General features: G+C 39.2%; 1 protein-coding gene across 3 annotated transcripts; it reads left to right on the top strand.

Annotated features, from left to right (window-relative positions):
- The first annotated feature begins 960 nt into the window (after positions 1–960).
- On the top strand, positions 961–23,068 carry LOC100485124 (zinc finger protein 569). 3 transcript variants are annotated; one of them, XM_002938489.5, is made up of 11 exons: positions 961–1,154; positions 2,964–3,058; positions 4,568–4,707; positions 6,599–6,719; positions 7,861–7,974; positions 9,525–9,638; positions 11,599–11,706; positions 13,128–13,229; positions 13,807–13,923; positions 16,066–16,173; positions 17,716–23,068. In XM_002938489.5, the coding sequence occupies exons 3-11, from the start codon at positions 4,684–4,686 to the stop codon at positions 18,495–18,497; spliced, it is 1,590 nt and encodes a 529-aa protein (XP_002938535.1). In that variant the 5' UTR covers positions 961–1,154; positions 2,964–3,058; positions 4,568–4,683; the 3' UTR covers positions 18,498–23,068. The 3 variants fall into 3 exon arrangements, with proteins under 3 accessions (XP_002938535.1, XP_012822838.1, XP_004916258.1); XM_004916201.4 differs by lacking the exon at positions 961–1,154 and adding an exon at positions 1,166–1,878; XM_012967384.3 differs by lacking the exon at positions 2,964–3,058.
- The last annotated feature ends 1,466 nt before the right edge of the window (positions 23,069–24,534 follow it).

Here is a 24,534-nt window from a genome sequence, read left to right on the forward strand (position 1 = left end):
CCCTTTAATACAATTAAGCTACCACTGTGAAAGGGTCATTCAACCCCCAAAGGGGTCCCGACCCACAGGTTGAGAACCACTGTTACAGGGCCACAATAAGCATGGGGTTAAATAAAAGAAGTCCAACATGAAGCCCTCTCTAGCTGTTGTACTACAACTCCCACCACACCCACCCCTTATGAACTTGGGTTGTTGGCAGTATTGTGGGAGTTGCACACATCTCCCACTACCAGGGCCGGAACTAGGGGTAGGCAGAAGAGGCAGCTGCCTAGGGCGCAACGATTGAGGGGCGCCAGGCAGGAGCCACTCCTGCCTACCCCTAGTGCTACTTTGTCATTGCCTCCGCCGCTTGTCATCAGCGGCGGAGGCAATGACCGATGTAATTGCACCACCCCCCCCCTGCACCTCCTCCTGTACTTTGGCGCGCATGCGCCGTTCGGGGGGGGGCGGGGAGGTGGGCGGAGATGGCCGACCGGGTTGCCTAGGGCGCCCGGTTGGCTTGGCCCACCCCTGCCCACTACGGTTGCCACCTGGCAGGTATTTTACTGGCTTGACTGGTAAAAATGAGGCTTCATGCCAATGTTATTATTAGGGAAAAATGATAAAAATATAGAAGGGCAGGTAATTTTTTCCAGAAAAGGGGGCAACCCTATATCTTACATGCCCAATATCTTTAGCTATATGTATAAAAAAATATTTTACAATAGTTTAATGTTCTTCGAAATTGTCTCAAAGCTTTCTTTCGTATTTATTGTCAATCAAAACCTACTACTAAGTAGAGCTACCTGTGGCTTTCTAAAAAGCAGCAGTGATCAAGCAAACATTAGGCTCCATTCGCACAGCGCAACGAGGCTGCATTCTGCATCCCAACACCACTCAAGTCTCACTAGCTCAACTACATCGGTCACTCTCGCTGTTACGGACTACTTTGTAAGGTGAAAGTTGTACAAAATCTTAACGTGATGACGTAACGTATAAACTAATGACGGCCAGCGTCGGCCGCGTTGCAAAAGCTTCCAGCGAGTTTTTTCATTAGGCGGAAGGATTCCAATTCCTAGAATGAAGATCCGGAGTTGGTGAAGGATGCAGATGGGAATGTGCTGCGGCTGCCAGTTGCAGGTTCCGTGATCAGTCTCTTACTCTGTGGTAACAGTGTGAGTATATCGTACTGTTTGCGCCATACATTCGCTTCCTAGTCTTGGTTCCGGCGCTCCACGGCCCATTGCTGCCTTGCTGCGCTTTACTTCGCCCTCCCCATCCTTGGCAGCGTTCTCCTTCTCTCCAGCCCTCACGCCTCCCCCGGCAGCAGCACTCCTCCTCCTATTCTTGCTCTCTTGGAGTCTCAGTTCTGTGTGTGTCAGGCAGCGCAGGTCCCGCCCCCATCCCTGGCCCTTCGCGCTGCAGAGAAAGGCCTGTGCCACACAGGGGGGTGCAGTTTATATTGGGACGGGGGTTCCGCTCTGTTCATGCCCTTTTTATAACATCTCTTCCAGCTCAGGGAGATTCTGACTTCCCAACTCTTCTGCACTTCTAGTGTTACCAGCAGCACCCATAGAAGCCCTAAGGTGGGGGGTTTAGGCCTTTATTAACGTGGGACACCTTGTGGTGGGGAATGAATGCAGTTAGCTTCTAGTCCTGCCCAGCACCGTCATATATATATAGTGCTCCCTGACCCTGGCATTAAAGAGGAGGCGTGGCCATGTTATTTGGGCATGCACCCCCATTACCTTACTTCTACCTTTTGCTTCAGGCTAGTCCATGTAGCTTCTTCAGCCTTTTTTCCATGAATGTTTTCCTTATCCATTCACAGCATAACTGTTGCTTGCATTGGGGCCCCATATCTGGCTAGTCTTCTGTGGTATTGCCCTAATGGAATAAGTAGGTTAAATGGCTTATTCACCTTTACGTTATAGGATTCCCTATTCTTAGAATGTTTCAGTTGGTCTTAAGTTATTTTTATTAATTATTATCCTTTTTTATTTATATGCCTCCTGTTTTTTTCTTCATTAGCCCTGATAGCCAAAGAACTATTGCCAGGGGAAGCTTCAATTGTATTACTTAATTATGTTCAGGCTCTTTCCTATGTCTTTCAGTGTCTCATCTAAACTGCTGCCTGGTAGCTAGGATAAATTGGACCCTAGCAACTATATAACTGCTGAAATTCACAAATAGCTTTTTTTTGTTCAGCAGTAATCTATCTTTGTCTCTGTCATACTAAATTTTAACTTAAAAGTTAACTAACCCTTTAACACTCCAGCATGCGTCTTTATGGATGCCATTTGTTAATCATAGGTATCCCTGAAGTTTTCTGGGCCAAAGATCTGCAGCTTTTTGGCTATTATTAAAATATTTAATAGCATTTGTGGCAGTGGGTACAGAGTTGTGTATAAGCTACAGTTGCAGTCTAGAAGGTTGCACATTTCTGGTTTGTGCTGCTGGGGAATGTTGGCATAAGGAACATTGGTCCCATGTTACTGGGAAAATCATCAAATACATAAGGGGTAGTTCACCTTATATTTTTAGCATAATGTAGACCGTAATTTGCAGTTGGTTTTTATTTTCTAAGCTTTTTGATTCAACTAGCTTTTTGAACAGCAGCGTTGTGATTTGGGATTTTAACAGCTATCTGGTTGCTAGGGCAGGTTTACCTTAGCAACCATGCAGTGATTCAGTTGATCAAATGGAAGGTGGATAGATGAGGGCTTGGATAGAAAGGTAAATGAAATAGTTCAAAAACTTGAAAAAGAATACCAATGGAAAAAATGCTAAAAATAGGGAATTATATAGAACAGGCTGTCACTTTCTTTGCCGACATTGTTGGTAGCCAAAGGGTAGGCAGGTTAGTCTTGTGATGAAATCACCTTACACCAGTTTCCCAACTGGGACATATATGTTTGCTGCCTTCCCCTTGCTTCCATTGAGTCGTTCTGCTGTGTGTATGCTAATGCCATTTTTCTCCCTAGGCCTCAGATCTATTGATGCAGCTGGGAAGGGAGGTCAGGCATGGAGTGAAGCTCAGATGGCAGCATCAGGATTGCTGTAAAAAATATAAGACAGGGTATGCCATGCATTTACTAATTTAGGCAATGATTGTATTAATCCAGATTCATTTTTATTCCTTAACTCGTGCTCTCAGCTTTATACCAAGTCTGTTTTAGTATCATGTCATTTTAACACCTGTTTCTAGGGCAGAATTTTAGAAAATGATCGTTCGCATCAGGGAATTGTAATTGAGTTTGGCTTCATAACCTGTATTGTTCACTCTCTTCCGCCTCCCACCTAATAATGGGCCAGAACATTAACTCTTTCGTTGTGTCGCATAAATAGATTGTAACATGGATTAAATATAGTCTGTTTTGACTCACAGTAACAGATGGCTTAGCCATATGACATTATTATCTCCTTAGAACCATAGTATTTAGCAAAATATATAAGTTGCACATTGAGGCACCAACTCGTGTAATCGCTGGCGTAAATCAGTATGTAACTAACACTGAGTGAGTATATTTCACATAGGTGTGAAATGTTCTGTAATAATACACATTTGGGCAACTGGATTGCTAATTGATAGCATGTTGGGAGAAACTGTTGTCATTTGAACTTTTCCTTAACTTGGAATTATCTTTAATTATCAAAGACTGTTATATTGTGTCTGTATGTAAAATCACAGGTAAATTTGCATGGCGCGGCTCATTCCCCATTTCTCCATCCTGTTATTTTGCCTGTGGTCTTGTTGTACAGAGAGGCACTGGTTTGGCGAGGCTGCCCAGGGTGCATTTTTAAGAGCCAACTCTAGCATAGGAATGGTCAACTGGAGGTCCTCTAGACATTGTTGTAAAACTTTAATTCAACCACAGAGCACATGTTGGTAGTTGTAGGTCAGCGCAGTTCACGCTAGAGGGATTAAAGTGGTCTCTCTCTCTCTCATGTAATGTAGTGCTTAAGGCATCACACTACCCTTTGGATTGGTTCACCTTGCACAGTGCAGCCATTGACTGCTTTCAGTTCTGCAACATGACCTGGGGATGAGTGATGCTCATAAGTAATTATCCAACCAGTGCCCCGCAGGCTTACTGACCCATTTCATGTTTCTCCCAGGTGCGTTAAGGCAGGTGCTTGTTCTTGAATTTCTAGCTCGGGGGCAAGGTTTTGAGGCATTAAAACTGTGCACTACAAATAGAGCCTTCTGCAAATTGCCAGTTTGCATGTGCTACCAAGTAGCCAATCACAGCCTGGCACTTCCAGTGAGTTTTTTTCCATGCTTGTGTTGCTTCCTAATTTACACATTTTAATGTGGCTCATTGGTTGGGTATTCCCCTTGCTCATGAGGAGCCATAATTCTTCAATAGCTTTCTGGATAATGGGTTTCTGGAGAAGGGATTAATAACTTCATTAACTTAATTGAATGACTTTTCATCCCCTTTAAATAAGGATATAATAATCAAGGTTTTTATTTTAAAATGCTTAAATGCAATAACATGTATTTTTGTGTAATCTAATATTATTCATTCTTTTTCATTGCTAATCTGTCAGCGCATCTTATCAAAAATTTGTTTTTTTCCCCTAGGCTTCACTGAGCGTATATGTTACTTGTTGCAGTTTTTTTTTTTTTATTCGCTGATCACTCAACTGACTGCAGCTTTTGACTTCAAAGAAGATTTGTTATAAGTAGCAAGTGAAATTATGGCAGGCCATGTTTCTCCAAAGGTAAGACAAAGACTTTGCTATATAACTATATACATCTTTGTTTCAGTATTTTTTTTTTTTTCTTGAGAATGTGAGCAAAATACTTTTCTACAGACAAACTGTCATGCACAACTCTTGTCCTTTTCAGACCTGGCAAAACTCTATTCCTGCACAGCACAAGCAGTTGATAAGCTTAGCACGTTAGTGACATTTCCCTAACACTTATGCCTGATGTGATGGCAAGCTGACAGTAGGAGGTTTTATTTTTAGGCATTTGATGTTCACTAATAAACTGGAATTCATCTTATGTTTTCTTTACATTTGTAAATTCCAGGCTGCCATTCCTGATATATAGAACTGCTTCTGAGAGATCAGCACTCAATAGAATGTAAATGGCACCAGAAATGCTGAATAGGGCTGCATAGTAGCAGCCATGCCAGCAAGTGTCATCGGGATGCTGCGGGGCAACTGTTACCAATCAGCAGTAGCAGTCCTTCTTGCTTAGACAACATTGAGGGGCATATTTATTATATAAATATATTGTATTACTGGTGGTGTTGCCCATAGCAACAAATCAGATTTTTGCTTTTGTTTTCTAATTTATAGGTGACTGTTCAAATCTCATTTTTGATTGGTTGCTATGGGCAAAATGACCAGTGATATTTGCTTACACACTAATAAATATGCCCCTGAGCTAAATAAGCATTTTGAGGTATGTCCATCTTCCCAGATGCAGGGGCTTTAGGAAAGAGAATGGAACCTTGACATACATCCGCCAGTTGCAACCAATCATTCTAAGCCTTCCAGTCATATTATCAGTGCTATGTATTTGCCCACCCCAGGCCTCACTATGTTTACCAGAGCCAGGGTCATTTTTGTTGATGGAGTACTTTTATTGCCCTGGCTATAAGCTTGTATTTATTTATTAGTGGATTACTTGCTCCTGTTGGAAACCAGTTTTTCTTGTCTGGGCAACTAACACTAAACAGCTTAAAAAGATGCATTGGCTCACCCTGTTTTAAAGTGTGCATTGAGCTGTAATCTTTGCGGCCATTAGCGGTTTAGTTTCAGTGCATTTGTATACTAGTCCTCCTCACCTTGCATACTGATACATTGCCTGTATCAGTATGCAAGATGAGGAGGATTGTATCAGTAATGGCAATTCAGTTTGGCTGGATCAGTGCAACAGCAATGACATAGATATTATACATATAATTTCCTATGATGAAGACAGTTTATCAGTCATGCTGTTTTGCTCAACAGTTGTTACACATTTACGGTCATTTTACATAGTTTCTCAGTAGCTCTCTGCATCAAATCATTATTGTACAATTATCTAACCTGCGTACAAGTGCAGTGCAAACTGATTGGCCCAATACATGGAAGTAGTTAAATTGCAGTGTGTTATGGATTTGTCCATGCTCATGTTCCAAGACTCAAAGCAGTACTGTGACACAGTAGTGAACATAAGCAAGCCACGCTAGTTTTTTGGGGGTGTTTTTTTTTTGTTTTTTTTTTTTTTACATTTGGTTCACTAAATATAACTTTACGGGAATTTGTTTTTTTGCTTGTAGGTCAAAACATTTTTATGAACAGCATGGAACTCCACATGGATTTCAGAAATCTCAATAAATTCTTTTAGCTGTCTATGCTTTTTTAACTACTGGTGTTTATGTTTTTTTCTGCAGCCAAGGCCAGTTACTCTTGCAAACCAGGCAGCTGTTTTATGCCCTACTGGATCATAAGTGGAAAGGGAAAGAACAAAAATAAACATAATCAATCATGTTATTGAAATTTTGAGCTATCTTACCAGTCATGTGTAGCTGCATATATAAGGTCTTACTCTGAAGCTTCGAGTTCAGTAAATCAGGCGCTTAACTTGTGCCCTATGTCCCTCTTTTTATTCCTTTAGGTAATATTTCGAGATGTTGCTGTTTATTTCTCAGAAAAGGAGTGGGATCTCCTTGAAGGATGGCAGCGAGACCTTTACACTGGCGTGATAAAAGAAATTCATGGAATTCTCATATCCCTCGGTATAGTAAACTTTATTCACAAATCGCATTTATTGCAATGCCCCAAAGTATTGTGGAGTATCTTATAATTGGGTCTGGACTGGGATTTAAATTAGGCCCTGTCATTTCGGGTAAACAGAGGCCCAAACAGCCCCCACCAGCCCAGTAAATAGTGACTGTCTATGGCATCTTACAGCTGCCCCTGTCTATTTGACAAAAATTCAGTTTGGGCCCAACCACAATGTTATCATTAAAGCGGACCTGTCACCCTAAGAAATAAGTCCAAATTTTTTTCTATATTGTTAGTTGAGCAAAATAAACTTTACTTACTCTATATAAATAATATAAATCTTGTTTCCTTCCGTCTCGGAATTACTCAATCAAAGCAAGCAGGCAGGCACCATTTTGTGGGCACTGTTATTAAGGCAAGCTTTGTATCATGCCAAAATCTTGTTTATGTGCCAGAATGGGGGGCCAGATGCCCTGACCCATGCACTGGCTACACAATTAGATGAGATGGGGGGAAAGTGAGATGTGCAGTGACATCTAGGAAGTGCTGAATGGAAAGCTAAAGTTATTGTCTGACCCGCCTCTATGCCTAAGGCATAGAGGCGGGGCAAGCAATATATGATTGACAGCTGTGATTTTTAAATGCCTTTATAATGGGTTTGGATGTGTTAATAGAAAAATGAATTTGGGTTTCATGTTTAATTTGAACAGGACTTTTATTATACAGATTTTCATGTCTGGGTGACAGGTCCACTTTAAGGTGTTTGTCAATTAATGAAGTGCTGCCCATGTTTCTGGGAACGAAAAATTTGTTTTACTGTCATTTTCTCAAGATGTCCTAGCCCAAATTTATGTCATCATGTAATTTTCACTTAGTAAAAGCCATCCTTTGCATATAGACGATAGATTGAAATGTTTACTGTGCCTTTAATAGATTTGCCTCCATTGATAGAGTGCAAATGATATTAAAAACGTAGGATCCTCCGACTGTTTAAAAGCTGCCCTACTGTCATCTGGGGGGGGTCAGTGACATGATCGGGATACTAAATGCTTTCCCGGTAGATGAGAAAGCTGCTTGAAAGGTTATAGTGAAATAAATGAATCCTCTTGTCCTTATCTTGCCATTTCTGTCTTTTTTCTCCCCCCCCCAAAGGATTTATTATTCTTAATCCAAACAACTTCTTAAGGATTCAGCCAGAAGATGAACCATGTCTGAAAAGTCGTAATGTGTTGGAAAGAAATGAAAGCATAAATATCACAGAGCCTGGTGAGTGAGCTCTTGAATGGAACTTGATTGCTTTCTGCGAGATTTATTCTTACTATTACTGCTGTGTAATAAAGATGGTGAATTAATGGAACTCATTTCTCGACACTGTATTGAATCGTACTGAGTCATACAGATTCTGTGTTTCATTTGCATTCAGCAAGTCAGAATGATACCTTCTCAATCTGATAGGGTGTCGCTCACCCTAATAAATATGTCTGCTTTGCTTTTATGGATGCTGGTTAAGTAATTTACCTCAGACTGATTACATTTTCCACTCCATTGCTCCTCTCAACCCCCAGGCCTATGGTACAAAGCTTTTAGCACCATATAGGGTGCCTTAAAGTTTTAAAGGTTTTTTTACTACTTTAATTAATCATTGAAGGCTTTTTTTAAAGTGGGGACTGAACAATTTCTAAAATGTTTATAATATCTTAAGGAGAATGAAACCCATTTTCCCTATTAGTCGGTGTGGTTGAAGAGTTGTAAAGGAGGTGTAAAGTGATTTTGTTCTCGTTTAATAGTCTTTTAAATGTGTTCATATATATCCCTCCTACTGTAGTGTAAAGCAAAGATCACAAGATTTACTACTTAACTTCCCATTGTTTAGCTAAATTTGAGTTTAATTTTTTTATATCAAGTTTTGATAACTGCTGCAAGTTGAACAAGGGCACTGTAGTTTTTTTGAGGGAAAAAAGTGCTTATAATAAAGAACTTTCAGACCTTTGTAGGTTGACTGACTAGATCAGTCATTGTCACTTGTCCCTTACAGGAGAATTATGCCCTTTATAGTGAAACGTTATATGCTTTTGCTCTGCTAGTTGATTATATCGGGGGGCCAGTTAGCATATGATTAATTCATAAGTGATTGCATTTTTAAAATCTCCTGTTTTCTGTGCAGCATAAGTAAATAGTCAATGCACCAGTTTTAGTAATGAGTGAATCTGTCCCATTTTACTTAGCTGAAAAAATCGTGAAACTATGGAAAAATTAGCAAAGCCTTAAATTCTTTGTGACGCTGTCACCAATTTTCATGGCCATTTTCACAAAACAATTTGCCAGTGGTGAAAATTAGAAACTCGCTGCAAATCCACGCCTGTCAAAAAAATTCACTCATCAAAAACCAGTTGTTTTTGAGCTATAGAAAAGATTTCTATCAGTCATATAGGTGCTGTAAGTAACAGAGCTTTTAATACCCAAAAAGGGCCGATGCTTGTTGCTGACCAAAGTTGCTGCAACATACATTTTTAGGGAAAAAACAGTGGTTACTTAATTTTTACTTCCCCAGCAAAGAGGAATGCATGCAGTGGAATCAGCTCTGTTAGTTATGAGCAAGCTCAAGTGGAATTGCCTATCTTTGGTTCTTGTTAAGTGTGCCTTTCAAAAGCTGTTAATAAATTCAGACAGGGAACATTGAGAACAATGTACTTTAAATATAAACAGTTTTAATCTGTAAATGTAAAGACATTTTCAGAATTTCGTTAATTTGATTTCCATTCAGAGGAATTGGTGGAACTATTGTTTATGATTATTTTTATTATTGTTATACCCAGACTGTGGTTTGGTGAATCCTGATATTTTATTAACTGTCCAGCTTGGTGAAAAGCAGCATGTTGCAGATACTTATGAAGAGAATGGAGGAAGAAATGTGTCATTGCCTAGCACAAGTAAGCTCAATACATTACAGTTGTCAAATGATATATATGTGTGTATATATATGTATTGTTTTGTAAGAGTGGGAAGGATGATGGTAAAGACCCGAGGGTACCCTCCGAATACCTGCAAAGCAGTCAGAGTTTAATGCCCTCATTCCCTGACCAAGTGGGTGCTCCACAAGTACCCTGTCTGGGTTGATTGCAAGCTCAAATACCCTGTACCTACCCGGGTTTAAATTTATTTCTCCCCCTGACCTGGTTGATTCACCTTCCAGAGTGACATCACTTCCTGCCATTGGTGAATTTATTTCTGATTTTCACAGGTTTTCTGGGGCTGGTTAAAAGGTGGTGTAGCAAGCAGGTCAGCGCCCCCTTCAGGTTGTGAGTCAGGGCGTCTGGGTTGGGCACAGGTCTGCCCTATCAGACCCATGCAAGACTATAGATAAGGGAATACCATATGTAAAAACCATGCACACTTACTCCTTTGGTGACTTGACAGCTACCTTTCACATTATTTTCAAACCGCAAAAACAGGTATAGGAATAAGAGGTCTGTGTGCCCTTCTCTGTTTTCTGATGCTTATTGGTGGTTTGAGACTTGTGATACCTGACTATCCTTTTATCCTCTTCTTGAAAGAGCCAGTTCTTGTTTCTCATTTAAAAATCAGAGGTTTAAGGTGGGCTAGTGTGACAGTGTGCATAAAGAGTTATAGGTAATAAGTGCTGCCTTGAGTTTGGCAGTGAAAGGGTGGCTTTTCACTCTAAGCCTGCTTGTTCTGCCACTCCCTATGTTGAAATAATAAACAGAGAATGCAGTTTCAAACACAATTAGATTTGTCTCCAATAGAAAGTTAATTTTGTGACTCGTACAATTGTCACAAAAAAGCTTATCTCTAAGCTTATTCCTTAAGTTCCCCATACACGGGCAGATTGTAGCTGCTGATATCGGTCCCTTGGACCGATTCGGCAGCTTATCTGCCCGTGTAGGGGCAGAAACGAGGGGCCTGGCCGACCGATATCTGGCCTGAAATTGGCCAGATATCGATCGGCCAGGTTAGAAAATTCAGCCGATGCGGTCCCCGAACCGACTGCCCCTTGCCGCCAATATAGTTCGATCGTTTGGCCCCACTAAATTGGAGTTAGATCATATCCTGACTCTTTGAATGCTGCCATTCTATTGACAGTCCTAGGTTGGTCTCTTACCAATGTATAAATGCCAAGCTTGATAGGTCTGTTCACTTCTGCTTTTTAAGATCATCTTTAGCTCATTTCATTGTAGATTGTTCTTTTGCATCTGGTGTTTGGAAAGCTGGGCTCACGCTGCAATTTTTTTGAATGATTGATCAGTAAGAAGGAGCATAACTTACATTCTCTCACTGATGATTATATGATTATTGATATGACCATTTCTGTTGCACTCCAAGATAAGCTAAAAATACTATTATACTGGATCGGGCCACATTTCTTAAGGTGGCCATACATTGACAGATTTATGCTGCTGATTAGGGCCCAGCAGATTATCTACCTGTGCCCGGGCCCTCTGACAGGCATACCTGACTGATTTCTGCCCTAAAATCGGGCAGACGTTGATTGGATAGGTTTGATATTTTCTGTCTGATCAAGGACTGCAAGGCCTCATCGATGCGGTCCTCACTCCGATGGCTCATATTCCCTTAGATAACATGTGCCTCGTAAGGCAAAATGGCTTAACAAGACTCCAATTAAGCATATCTTCTTATTCTAGTGCACTAGGTGCAAGGTGTAGTACACCCTGGCACAGGGGTTCCATATACCCAACACCTGCCTTGACCACGTGGGAAGGGAAATCTGTGTAATAGGAATATCAATTTACATTCTTTTCTGTTTACTTTCTCAATAATAAAGGGAATTATTTTTTTCCTAAGCATACTGTGAATTTGCTTTCAGTGTGTTATATTAACTTCTCTAACATGAAAGTGTTTTAATGTTAACAGGCAAGTTCATTGACAAGTTTGGTGAATATACTGCTGTCAAGCAGGAAGCCCATCTAGCAGATTATACAAGTATTCCCAATGTAAAACCACTGAATAGCCCAAAAAAACGTAAGTTATATTGCAGTTATTTTTTTTTTTTTTCTTAAATAGTATAAATTTAGCCAACTTAACACATGTACTGGCCATGTTCATTGCCTTATCCTATGCAGAGTAGAGGTTTTAGCACACACTTATAGGACCAAATTCATTGTCACTCGTAATTAGCATCTCATTGATTTAGTCGTGTAATTCAGTATGTATCACCGTAAGGGTAATGTTTCAAGGGGAGATTAGTCACCCCTGACATATCCCCGCTACTGCGAAACACATCAATTCGGCTTTCCAGAGTTGTGCAAAGTTGCCTGCAGGAGCAAACTTTGCACCACTTCAGAAAGCTGAAGGGATGCGTAGGCCTTTCCACCAGCAATCCCCTTTATTGTTAAAGGCTTTTTGGGGAGTTAGTTGCCCCAGCAAAGAGACTTGCAACCACCAGCCAAGAGCTAACCTTCCATGAGTAACAACAATATTGCTTATATTTTATTTATTTTTACCCTCTTTTCCTTTCTTGTCTAATACAGTGCCACTTACAAACACTGATAAACTTACTATTGGTGGCCATATATGATGACAAAATCACCTCTAACTCCAGCAGTGTGGTTGCGTTTTACTACTGCCCTGTACTGTGGAACTGATGGAGGAGAAAAGGAGCGTTAACTATAAAAGTTGCTCTCCATTGGCCAGCACTACACTAAAATGTAATTAAACCCCTGAGGGTTCTGCATATGCCGTCCCATACCAGTCCTCCCAAGTCATCTGCAATCATTTACTGGAATGATCTCTGAGTATTACCCAGTATAACTGTCCTGGCAAATTTTTTTTTTTTTTTTTTTTTTTTTTTTTTTTTTTTTTCAAAGACCATTAACCCTCCCATGTCAAGCTACAGACATCTGATTTGCTGCTGCAGAGGGAGTGGCACTTGCTAATGGTAGAGGCTTGGGTGACAGCAATGCATTCACAAATAAAGCAATATTTTAATCGCAGTGTAGACAAATTGTGTTGAATATTTGTAATGTTGCCACCTAAAAGAACAATTAAATGCCAGTCTAGCAGAATCCTCTTAATTATATAAACAGGTTGTATTTTACTTTAAAGAAGTGCTGTTCAAATAATGCTTTATCATGTATGGCTCACAGAACATTGTGGGGACTGCAGGAATACAGATTAAAACAGAAACAATGAAAATATTGTTTCAAACACTGTGCCATTTTAATTGTGAGCTGGAAAAGAACATAGTAATGTTTTTTTGTGTTCCCACTTACTGTGCTGAGTGATTTTTTTTTATAACCACAACCATACCTCTCTTGTTAAACTTAGGTAAAGAGAAATATACACCTTTATAAATAAGCCATTGGTATTACACCTCCTTTTTATTGTTTATTGCTTTTCCAAGATTTCTCAGAAGCACACTGTAAAGATTTTATTTGCTACAGGTTATCCTTGTAATGAACCAGTATTGCGAAGGGTCAGTATTCAGGAACAACCATCCAATAGCTTGCATTTGGAACTGAAACGTGGGATCAGATATTCTACTGGTGAGTTCAAACCGATACTGCTTAGTCTGTGGCTTTTGTCCATCACTTATATGCCTAATAGTCTTGTAAGAGACAAAGTTCTTAACTTGGATTTCAGCTATTATAGTTGACATCATGTAGAATGCAGCAGTCATATCACACAGTCCCAGACTGGAAATCTTTGGGTTCTGGCAAATGCCAGAGGGGCTGCTCTAAGATGCCGTAGACGGTCCTTATTTAGTGGGCTTGGGGGAGGCTGTTTGGGCCTCTGTGTACTTAAAGGCCAGGGCTTATTTTGAATCCAAGTCTGAGCCTAAATGTATTGTTTGAGTAAAACCCTATGCAGCTGCTATTTAATGTTTTCTGGATAACTGGTGAAACTCACACCAGGGCTATTAAATTGTAAATTTAGTAGCAAATTTGCCATTTGATAAATACAACTGTGTTGTATTTGTGAAAATCTGTCTTTGACAAACTGCATAGCCAGTTGTATCAATGAATAAACCCAAGAAGATGGAAAGGTAAAAATTGCCTTTTAAAATATACAGGGGAGCTACAATTAATAAATAACATTGGTTATTACATTTTATTGCTCCAGTGCAGGGAAACAGAGCATCTACCTCTGGTTTAAGCAAGCCAAACGCTGTTGCAGTACCAGGAAAGTTCATTATCAAGAAGCCATACAATATGTGCGACAAGAACTTCAATGTAAAAGGTATGTACACACATACAACACATATATACATAAACACATTAAGGGGCGTATTTATTATGCTGTGTAAAACTAATTCGCCGAAAAAATGGAGTAAAAAGCTGTGTAAAATAAATGGAAAGGATCGCCGTCTGAACGCCGGATATTACGCTATTAATTTCCATAAGTTCCGGTGGAAGAAAAAACGCGTAAAAAAAAAAATACGCCGTTTTTACACGGCGAAGCCTGCTGTTTTTTACACAGCATAATAAATATGCCCCTAAATGTAGAATGCATAAAATATCACTATAAAAAAATGGTGGCGCAATAAGAGCTTAATTGACACCGATTAAAGGGTACCCGTCAGACAGACATAAAAAGCTGTAGTCATGAGCTGAAGTCATTTTAAAATTAAACATGAAACCCACATTCCAAATCCCATTATAAAGGCATTTAAATATCCCAGCTGCCTTAGGCATGGAATTACTTTCACTTTCAACTGAGCAGTAACTTTCCCTCTCCCTCCTCACCATCTAATTGGGTAGCCAGGGCATGGGCATCAGCTCTCGCATTAAGCTTGCCTTAATAACTGTGCCCACAAAATGGCGTCTGCCTGCTTGCTGTGATTGGGAATTCTAAAGCTGAAGGACACAGGATTTAAGTAATTTATTTAGTGTAAGTAAAGTTTTATTTGGCTTGACAAACACAATACAAAAGAATTTTGAATTATTTCCTAGGGTGAAAGGTCCCCTTTAAGACAACAGCTTCCAGGTTCCCCCCTCCAAAGCAATAGTTTGGGTACTGTAGTCATTGTTGATGGGCCACAATACCCTCCTCCCTAGGGTTTTGTTAAGTAAAGAAAGCATTGTGTGCACAAAAGTTTTTGGCACAGGGAACCTATTTAAGAACACGGTGAGAGTTTGTTGGCACAGCATGAACTCACCTGCATGTAAATCAAAGAAAGCAAGCTCAGGAGTGTGGCTTTTATTACAGTATAATGCGTCAGGCACAGGCAGGAGTGGCTAGGGTTTATACTCATTTTATGTGTTTTGGCAATAAGTAAATTAAGAAACCCTAAACCATCTACCAATAAAAGGCCGTCTGTCCAGTTCTGGAACCTTTTAAAACTTTTATCTCTAAAAATGTATAGGTTTTACTGTTAGGTTGTAAAAGAGAGTGCATATGTATTTGTGTGCTTGTGTCTCAGCTTCACTAAATCCACACTTGCATGTTTCCCAGCATTTGTTCTGCTGCTGTTTTTATGCTGTTGGTTTTTGTTCAGAGGCAAAGTGAGCTAACTTGCTATCTAGGGGCTGCTGGTTGTGAATCAGCAGCACTGAGTGGTGTAGGCTAAGCTTGCAATGTATTTGGAAGGTTCGCGAAAATGATTTCTTGGCATATTGCAACTGTTCTAACACCTGTGGCCATTCTGGAAACTCCACAGGGAGCAGCTTGAACCCTGTAAATTCTACTTCAAGCAGTGGATCACTGTATAAATCCTGTCAGTGCTCAGTGGAATCTGCATGTGACTGGCCATGCCGTGCCTAATCAGCCATAGCATTTTTATAGCTTGTCCATAATGATTAAAGAATGTATAAACACTTTGGCTTTGCATTAGGGATTAACTGAATCCACTATTTTGGGATCCAGTCGAACTCTGAATCCTTTGTGAAAGATTTGGCCGAATATGGAACCAATCCTAATTTACATATGGAAATTAAGCCATGGAGAGGTTAAAGAGAGCTGCGCTGTGAAAACTTTTACACTTCTGTGTTTGTGACCAAAAAAGTCACCTGATTTTAGGGATTTGGTTCAGCCAGGCATGTGAATTCGGCCATATCCATATTCTGCTGAAAAGGCCTCATACCGGGCCGAATCCTGGATTCGGTGCATCCCTACTTTGCATAATATAAACCTTTCCCTTAATCACCCTGAACTGATAATTCTACAGTTCAGACAAATTACCAACTCATATAAAGCAAAAAAACCTTTTGCCTGTAATTCTCCTGAGCATTCTCAGATTTAACTGACAGCACATTAGCATGTGATGAGAATTCAGTGAATATAGGTTTGTGTTACTAAGGATTTGTTGCCCCGTGCTAGTGCTTATTAAACCAGATATGTACTGAATTGCTGTTTAACAATAATTTTTCTCTCCCTTTGTAGCATACCCAAAAATTGAACCTCTAACTTTAAAAGTTAAATCAAAAGAACTACCATCTAACACTGAAAATGTTAGCTTGGAAGGAAGAAAAATGGTTAACTATATAAATGGTAAGTAAACTTATTAAACTCTACGTGTATACATTATCTAAAGGCACAAGCTGACTGACATTATGCTGATTTAGCAGATGGTTTTAGAAGGGGTTTTAAAGCCAATTTATTTTAAATGCATGTAGGTTCCTGTAAAGAAGTGGTGGCACAATAAGAGCTTAAGTGACACAGATTAAAACAAAAGCTTTCAGGTTCACCTCCAGAATAGTTTGGGTATTGAAGTCATTGTTGACAATACCCTCCTTGTAGAAAAATCAGGCTCAAGGGGCTACACTGATTTTATTTAAGACTTAGCAATTTGCCTTTATTGTAAGTGTTCCTGATTAAATGGTAGCATCATAAGCTGAAGAGTTTACCATATCATGTCTCAGAATTGGCCTGGTGATTTTGTTTTTGTTTAATATTATTTGGAAAATTATTAGAAAAAATTAAAAGGCATCTAAAACCAAAAAATTAACTGATGTAAACTTAGTGTTTTTCTGAGCACTTTTGAAAATCACATTTCATTTTAGGTTTACCATTCATTAATTCATTTTACCATATAGATTAATATCCCCTAGCATAAATAAACACATGCACAGATGGTTGACAGGGCTTTGTTTAAAGCTTAAAGGGACAGTATACCCCTCATTTAACCAGACCGTGATGAATAGGCTTGTGCTGAACATACGGTACAGCTTTTTGTTATTTCTTGATCTAAACATGGCAAACAGGGACACTGAAGCTACTCTATGTTTGGTTCTTGCAAGACAGCCTATAAAATTAGATTTATATCTGAAATCCAGTAGTGCCTTTAGTGTATGTAGAATAGTAAAGCTTTTTTTTTTTTTTTTCTTTACCTGATATCCATGTGTGATATTATGTAATGTCTGGAAGACAATGCTTTACTTTTTACACTTGCATTCGCATCCTTGTGCTCATCTTACTAGTTCTCTACCCTTTCCGACAAACTTCTTTATGGTGTGTGTGAATGTGCCCAAATGAACATATTCATTTCATGATGCATAATATGGTTTAGCCAAGTTCTATCCTGTTTTCAATATTGGTGTTTCCTACACCCTTTTTAATTTAAACAACATGACTCAGTGCTGGTTTCAGTGCAATGAAAGGATCTGCCTGTGATTGCAGTGTTCCAATAGCAAAAATTTACACATATGGTCCATATGGGACCATATGTCGCCTACTCCTGAGATATCCTTCAACTATTCTACGTACCTCCTTTCTCCCCAAGATATGAGAGTAAGCTCCGTTGACCGCTATCCAGAAACTCCAACAGATAAATTACATCATACAGAAAATCCTCCACCACAATAATGCAGTGATTGTATCCCACATCTTAACTTTTTGTATGCTTTGTATATTTTACTTGTATTAACCTCCCCCTTTTTTATTTTTCTCCCCCCCCCCTCTTTCTTTACAAAACTCAATAAATATTATAAGCTACAAAGAAAAAAAAAATTGGTGTTTCCTGAAATGTCACACATTTTCCAGTTATTTTAAAAAAAGATGATATATAAAAAAACTGTTTCTTTATTTTAACAGTAGATGAAACCATCAGTGAGAGACAAGTCACTCAGAAACTCAACTTAGGAAATATACCTTTGAAAAACAAAGGAAAAGTTCAATACAATTTGAAAAGTAGCGGGTACTGCCAAAGAATGTTGAGATGGTCAATCACTCAAAAGGAAGAAGTGACACAAAAGCGATATTTAGCTGGAGCTCAAGTTTCTAAAGAGCCCGAAAGAAGCTTTAACTGCACCGAATGTGGAAAGAGATTCTTAAAATTATCTGACCTTAGGCTTCATCAGGGAAGCCATAGAATAAAAATCAAACAATTAAACGGTTGTGTTATTCAACTAAAAAGCCATCAGAATGTACAGGCAAGTCAGCGGCTGTCCATTGAGCAGAAAAATTCAAATACAGGTTCACCCAAAAACATATCTGGGGCCAAGTCATTAACGTGTGCTGTTTATGGTAAGAATGTCAGCCCCAACACCCATGTTGTGCCGCATCAAAAAACACTTGTAAGAGAGAGACGGTTTGTATGTAAATTCTGTGGAAAACGGTTTCAAAACAACAGTAACCTTATTGGGCATGAAAGAATTCACACAGGTGAGAAACCCTTTGAATGCCCAGAATGCGGCAAAAGCTTCAGCCAGAAAGCCAACCTTACAACTCACCAAAGGCTTCACACTGGCGAACGGCCCTTTGTATGTATTACTTGTGGGAAGGGCTTTGCACAGAAGATTAACCTGCTAACACACGAGCAAACGCACGCAAAGAAAAAAAAGAAAGTCGATGGCAAACACATCATGATCAATTGATCGACATTGCTTCAGGATCTGGCTGATTCAATAAACAGAAGAGACATTTTCAGCTGTGATAACCATAAAGTGCCTGGAAAGTGGTTGCTCCATTTCACACAAAGTCTACTTATTTTTTGAATAAAACCTACATGGTTCCTGCGATGGCTAATTTTACTGTTGGTCTAGTTTAGGACTAGTATTGACAGGTGCTACTTTAAAAGGGTAGGTATCACTGGGAAGTTGCTCAAAACTGCCTGCATAGGTGTCCCCAGATATCCTTATAATATGTCAAAAAGGCCATATACCTCACTCCTTCCATAGGAGGAAATGAAACAAGCACTTGTCTTGCATTTTACCCGTTTCCTTTTTTTTTTTTTTTGCGAGTGAATAAAAACATTAGTCATTTCTTCTATCGTACTTGCATACAGCTACCCATCTGTTCCCCTCCTATACAGCATGCTCTGTTTTCTTTGCAGTCTTGGAAAAGACTTTCTTTGAGATATTATAGTCTCTTGGGTCACCTTTGAATGGAATATATGAGATATTTATCATCTTGATTCGGATTTTTTTTTATCCTGTGCAAATTATGTCCCCCCAGCAGAAATAGGCAAGGCTGCTTCCACAGATGTGGAAAAGGATATACTGTTAAGTTTGTGCATGCCAAGGTCTTTTCTGCTGTTTCTAGAAATCTTGGGCATGCACCTCACACACTCCAGAAAGATCAGCAGCAGAACACATGACGACATGTGCAAATGCTGCAACAGAGCCCTGCCAGTGTTATTACTGACACTTCTGTACACAGTTGTCTTTGTACACAAACCTTTCCCAACCCCCCAAGTAACAAAAAAGTTCAAATAAATTCCCAGTAATACTTTCCCTTTTTACAAAGCAACGATGCATAAGGAAGAAAGTACCTCAGAAATGAAAGTATTTTAGAACATTCTAAAATATGACTCATTCTCTCCAATGTTTTCTAGCCTTACAGTTACAGAATATATTTCCAGTTTGTGTATATATCTATATATAAGATGATGTTTCTGATATCCTTGAAACAAACCGAATATCATCATATTGTTAAAAACCTAGAGAAACCTCTACTTTTGTTTTAGAGAAATGCCTTGGAACTTGTAGACATGGGAAAACTATTTATTGTGTGTTAGACATTTTAAGTTGGGTGTTCAGGACTTTGGGAGTTTTAGTCCCCTGTGGAATCAAGTTGATAGTGCAGTAGTAGTCCTAATAGTAGGTGAAGCTACAAAAAAAAAAATCTCCATGTTTTAATGGTGTGTTCATTTCGATTGGTCTGCTAAGGTCATGGTCACTGGACTAAAGACCTGGGGGGGTGGGGCAATTGGCTGTCCGAATATTTGAAAGCAATGTGAATATGTAATTCTGCTGAGCTGATGTTGTGGATAATGCCAAACAAGCTAGAAGCTATCAGCTGTGGTTAATGCTGGCAGCTATCAGCCAGGAAAAAGCTGTACTGCAAACATTTTCCTTGGTCTAGCTTACTAAGCAATGAGAGATGTCTTAACAGACCTCCTTCGACCATGATTGGGTCGTAGTGAATGTACAACCAGTGTTTGCAGTGGCTTATTTTAAAAATACATACTAAGATTATCTGACGCGGCTATATTATTAAGGAAACACTAAGTTAGTTGTGAAAGACATTACTTCAGCTATGCGGACACTGAGCACATATGAGTAGGGCATGTTACCTCTGAAATAGCCTATAAGGTGTGCATGTCTTCCTGCCAAAGACCCAATGGTTATTTTAATGCAGTCATTTTATTTACACATCACATTAAAGTGATATATATGATAAATATATATATAAAGTTTTTGGAGTTCTACTGTTCCAATGAATGATTCAAGACAAGTCCTTCTGCTTTTCAGTGGTACGCTATTCTAAGCAGATTTCATTTAGATTTTGTTCTTGTTTCTGTTCGATGACACATATGAGAATGTTCCTCTGCACAGTGCCTCTTTATCTGAATATGAACCCTTCATGTATCTTGGTAAAGCAGCCATAGCCACCTTTGTTTTCCTTTGAAAGATTTAATGGGGCCAAAGAAAGAACTTTTAGTAGCCCTTCTATAAATCGGAAAATTCACTGCCACCATACTTGTAAACGGACAGAGTGCAAAGCCAAATACTAGTATCCAGAATATCAGGGAAAATCATTTTGGCTTCACCAACCTCAATTATTGGCAGTTTAAAGCAGAATCTGTTCTTTTATCATATTGAATGAAGTGACTGCCTGCAGATCTTCTGCTGGGTGCCCATGTTGTCTCTACTCCTCTGCCTACCTTTTATTGTCATGATTGTTAGGGTATAGCTCTTGGCTATAAATCAGGGAAAGCCAACTTAAGGCTCAACAGTTGTTGCAGTGCTCCATTGTTCATCTCCTAACAGTTGTAAGCGGCACCAGAAGAGCCACAGGATATCTAACACTGCTGGCAACGGCCTTTAGGTTGTTGAAATGATTCCACATTCTCCTAGTGATCTGGATGTCGGATGCTACTGCACTATTGACAGTGGGTTCCTCCCATACTGTTAAATTGCTGGGTTCTAACTGTAAATGATTCCAGGTTTTACATTGTTGTAATATAAATGAAGAATGGTATGAACATAAATGTGCATTTGTTCAACGTCTTTGTTACTTTTTCTCTCAAATCATTATGCACAGAATACCTTACTGCAGATTCTCTACCATTTCATCCGTACATGCAGTCAACCGCGGCCATTTGCTTTCATGTATAGCTTCAACAGAGCTCTAATAGCAATGTATGCTGGGTCAGGCCTTGGAACCTGCATTTGGAGCTTCTGTTAAATGCAGCTACCTGTGGATATATGGGATTGTATTGAAAGGACGGCATAAAAACTGCTGATTTGTCTTATATGCAAACAGTTATGGTTGTTCATGTTTGGAATATGTTGTCAATGCTTGAATAAAGAGCCGGTATTAAATTGTTCAAACTGGGATTAGTTTAAGATGTGAAAAGGGATAGTGCTTTTTGGTTTTGATTTTTGTTACCTTTTGCTTGACTACACTGCACCTTGTTACTTTGCTTTTGAACTTCTTTCTGCCATTTGCACTGGAAATGTTACAGTATTTCTCAGTCATGGAAATATTCGATTCCTTACCATATTTATGATGCCCAGCTAACCCAGTATAGAGTTGCTATTAAGCAGCTGATCTATACCCTGACATAGCACTGCAGTGTTGGGCAGTACATGTGCTGACACAGATTTATGGTATGTCCCTACAGGTTGTAAGAAAAGGTAGAGAGATGTCCTTGCTATGGAGAGATCCCTTGAGTTGGCTACCTCAAAATGGTGGCTGGGGATGGTTAGGGGAATACAACCCAAAAGTAGTGCTATACAGGGAGATAGGGAATGTTGGATTAGAAAAAGGTGTACATTCACATTTTTAAAGGAAAACTATACCACCAAGATGAATAATTTAATAAACAGTTTAAATTATATTAAGTGCCATAATAAAGAATCTCGCCAAACTGGAATATATATATATCAGTAAATATTGCCCTTTTACATCCTTTACCTTGAGTCACCATTTAGTGATGGGCTGTGTGCTCCCTCAGAGATCACCTGACAGGAAATAATGCAGCTCTAACGGGAAGTAGTGTGAGTGTAGAACACAGCACTTTGTCCATTAATTGACTGATGTAACCTAACATGTATGTGTTTGTGTGCCCTGTGAATTGTATGATCCCTGGGGGTGATCCTAATTTTCCATTTAGTATAACCCAATGACACACACCCCCTGAAAAAGTACATTTTCGTCAAAATTTTTGAAGAAAGGTTTTACATATAAACAGTTTTATTCAGTATAGAGAGTCCTACATTATTTGGGGTATAGTTTTCCTTTGAGCACATTATACATCACCACAAAGTTAAAGCCGGTGATAAATGATAGTAAGAGAGATGCACATAATCTGCTTAATAGTGGGCTACATTGATTTTAAACTTCCATTGCTGGAGGTCAGAAAGTGAATCCAGGCCTCCTTAGGAATGGCTTCATCAATTTACTTGGGTCCAGAATAAACCCACTGCATAGAATCCTGGGCAGCTCAGTTGCAACGTATTATTTAGTCTCCCACATTTCATTCTTTGTACTCTTCCAAACTTTGGGTGGGATTTAAATTGCAACAATTTGGGGCCTTTTCCCCACTTTTGATTTAATTTCTTTGCTTAAATCTTTTTTTTCCCATGCCCCTTTTCTCAAACACACAAAACCAAAATAATATATATATAATATATATATATATATATGCAAAGCATCTCTGTTTCTTGTTTCTCTTTTAAATTATTTTACTGTTTTTACTGCTATCCATTTATTTGTCTGTAACATTGTCATTCTTCTTTCCAGCACAAACACACACACACATTTAACGCATGTTAAGTGTCTTCTTTGTGTGAAATTAATAGAATTCAAGGTACTTTAGAAGGAGCTTGTTTGCTGTTCTATAAACTTCCCATTTAGAAAGAGTGCTTACTAGAATCTTTATGATTAACGTGTCAGAAGTGCTGTAATATCTTCCAATAAACAGTTTTGTTATCAATTGCATCAGGTTTTCATTCTGTTCTATGAGGTCTGCTTTATGTTTTATGAGTAAACTCTTGATTTGCATCATCATTTGAATTAGGTTAAGGACTCAAGTATTTTTGTGAAGGATCATATTCCCGACTAACGCAAACCACAATGGACTATAAAGTAACTCCAAAATGAGCCTTCCAACAGAACTCCACTTAAAAGTGAGGGTCTCTCTTGAGGCACTAGCTAAACGTTTGTGACCCCATACTACAATATTACTACTTTGATGCTGATTTTTGTGTAGGCCTCTCAAAAACCTTTCAAATGTGTCCAGGGACCAGCCTGGTCGGAATGGACACCACTTTCATGTACTTCCAGAAATTAGTAGATGGGAGGCAACTAAAACCGTGCTGCACAGGAAAGATCTTGGCAAACCCCAGTCTTGGTCACAACACTATTCTGTGACAGGTTTGTTCTGACCCAGAGCTTGAGGATGAAACATGAGTGAATGCTCTTAAAACAAGTGCCAGATATTGATATCTGCACAAGAGATATGTATATACAAACTAAGTATCTAAATCTTGGCCCCAATAGATTGTCCAAGTTGTATCCAAAAAGATGCATGCCTAAAGTTTTGCTGGGAGATGGGTTCCTTGTTTCATGTGTTTTGTGTGTTGTGTCATGTGTTACTCGCCCAACAATTCTGGACAGAATTATTAAATTGGACTTCTTTCAAAATGTCCTCTCTCTGCAAGTCTGCCTCCATGTTACTGAGCAATGTCAGTCAGCAGCTGCAAGAGCCAAAAAGCTTTTGAGCCGTACTAAAAGGACTATAGATTTGCAGGAAAAGAGGGCAATTCTTCTCATTTACAAATCACTGGCCCCATGTAGAATATGCAGGGCTGCCATCAGGGGGGAGAGGGGGTACTGTTGTGCAGGGCTTCGTGAAAATCTTTTTCGGAAGGGGGCCACGGGCTCGTCGCGAAAGATGTGTAAACTGCGTAAGTTATGCGTAAGGTTACGTTAAAATTTACGTAACTTTTGTATAAGTTGCCTATAATCCTAAGAAACTGACTTAACTTGCCTAGAAACTTAGGTAACTTGCATACAAGCAAAGGACAATGCAGAGAAGGGGCAGACAGGGGCAAACTCCACTCACCACCAATAAGTTAAACAACTAAAGGTAAATCCCACTGCCCCCAATGAACTGACTGACTTATTAACTTATTAATTGTTAATTTAAACTATATGAACTGCTTATTATAGAGTAACATCAACTGTTTATTTGGGGATCTATTTATTGAATTATATCAGCATCTTCTACATGATCTTTCCAGCAGGGGAATGACTAGTTATTGGGCCCAACAGCAACATCATTGGGCCCCTACGCTTACACAACTTGCACTACTTTCAAAGAAACTTACATAACTTACTTATAAACACAACTGACCCCTTATTTAAAATACTGACATTAACTATTGTTACAATTTTTATGAA

Source organism: Xenopus tropicalis, chromosome 7 (genome assembly GCF_000004195.4).
Source record: "Xenopus tropicalis strain Nigerian chromosome 7, UCB_Xtro_10.0, whole genome shotgun sequence".
In the NCBI taxonomy this organism is placed as follows: Eukaryota; Metazoa; Chordata; class Amphibia; order Anura; family Pipidae; genus Xenopus; species Xenopus tropicalis.

Excerpts from the sequence above, each read along its gene's own strand:
- LOC100485124 (XM_002938489.5), top strand. The coding sequence starts at position 4,684 with ATGGCAGGCCATGTTTCTCCAAAG. Across the intron at positions 6,720-7,860 it reads TGGAATTCTCATATCCCTCG|GATTTATTATTCTTAATCCA; the intron begins GTATAGTAAACT and ends CCCCCCCCAAAG. Across the intron at positions 7,975-9,524 it reads CATAAATATCACAGAGCCTG|ACTGTGGTTTGGTGAATCCT; the intron begins GTGAGTGAGCTC and ends TGTTATACCCAG.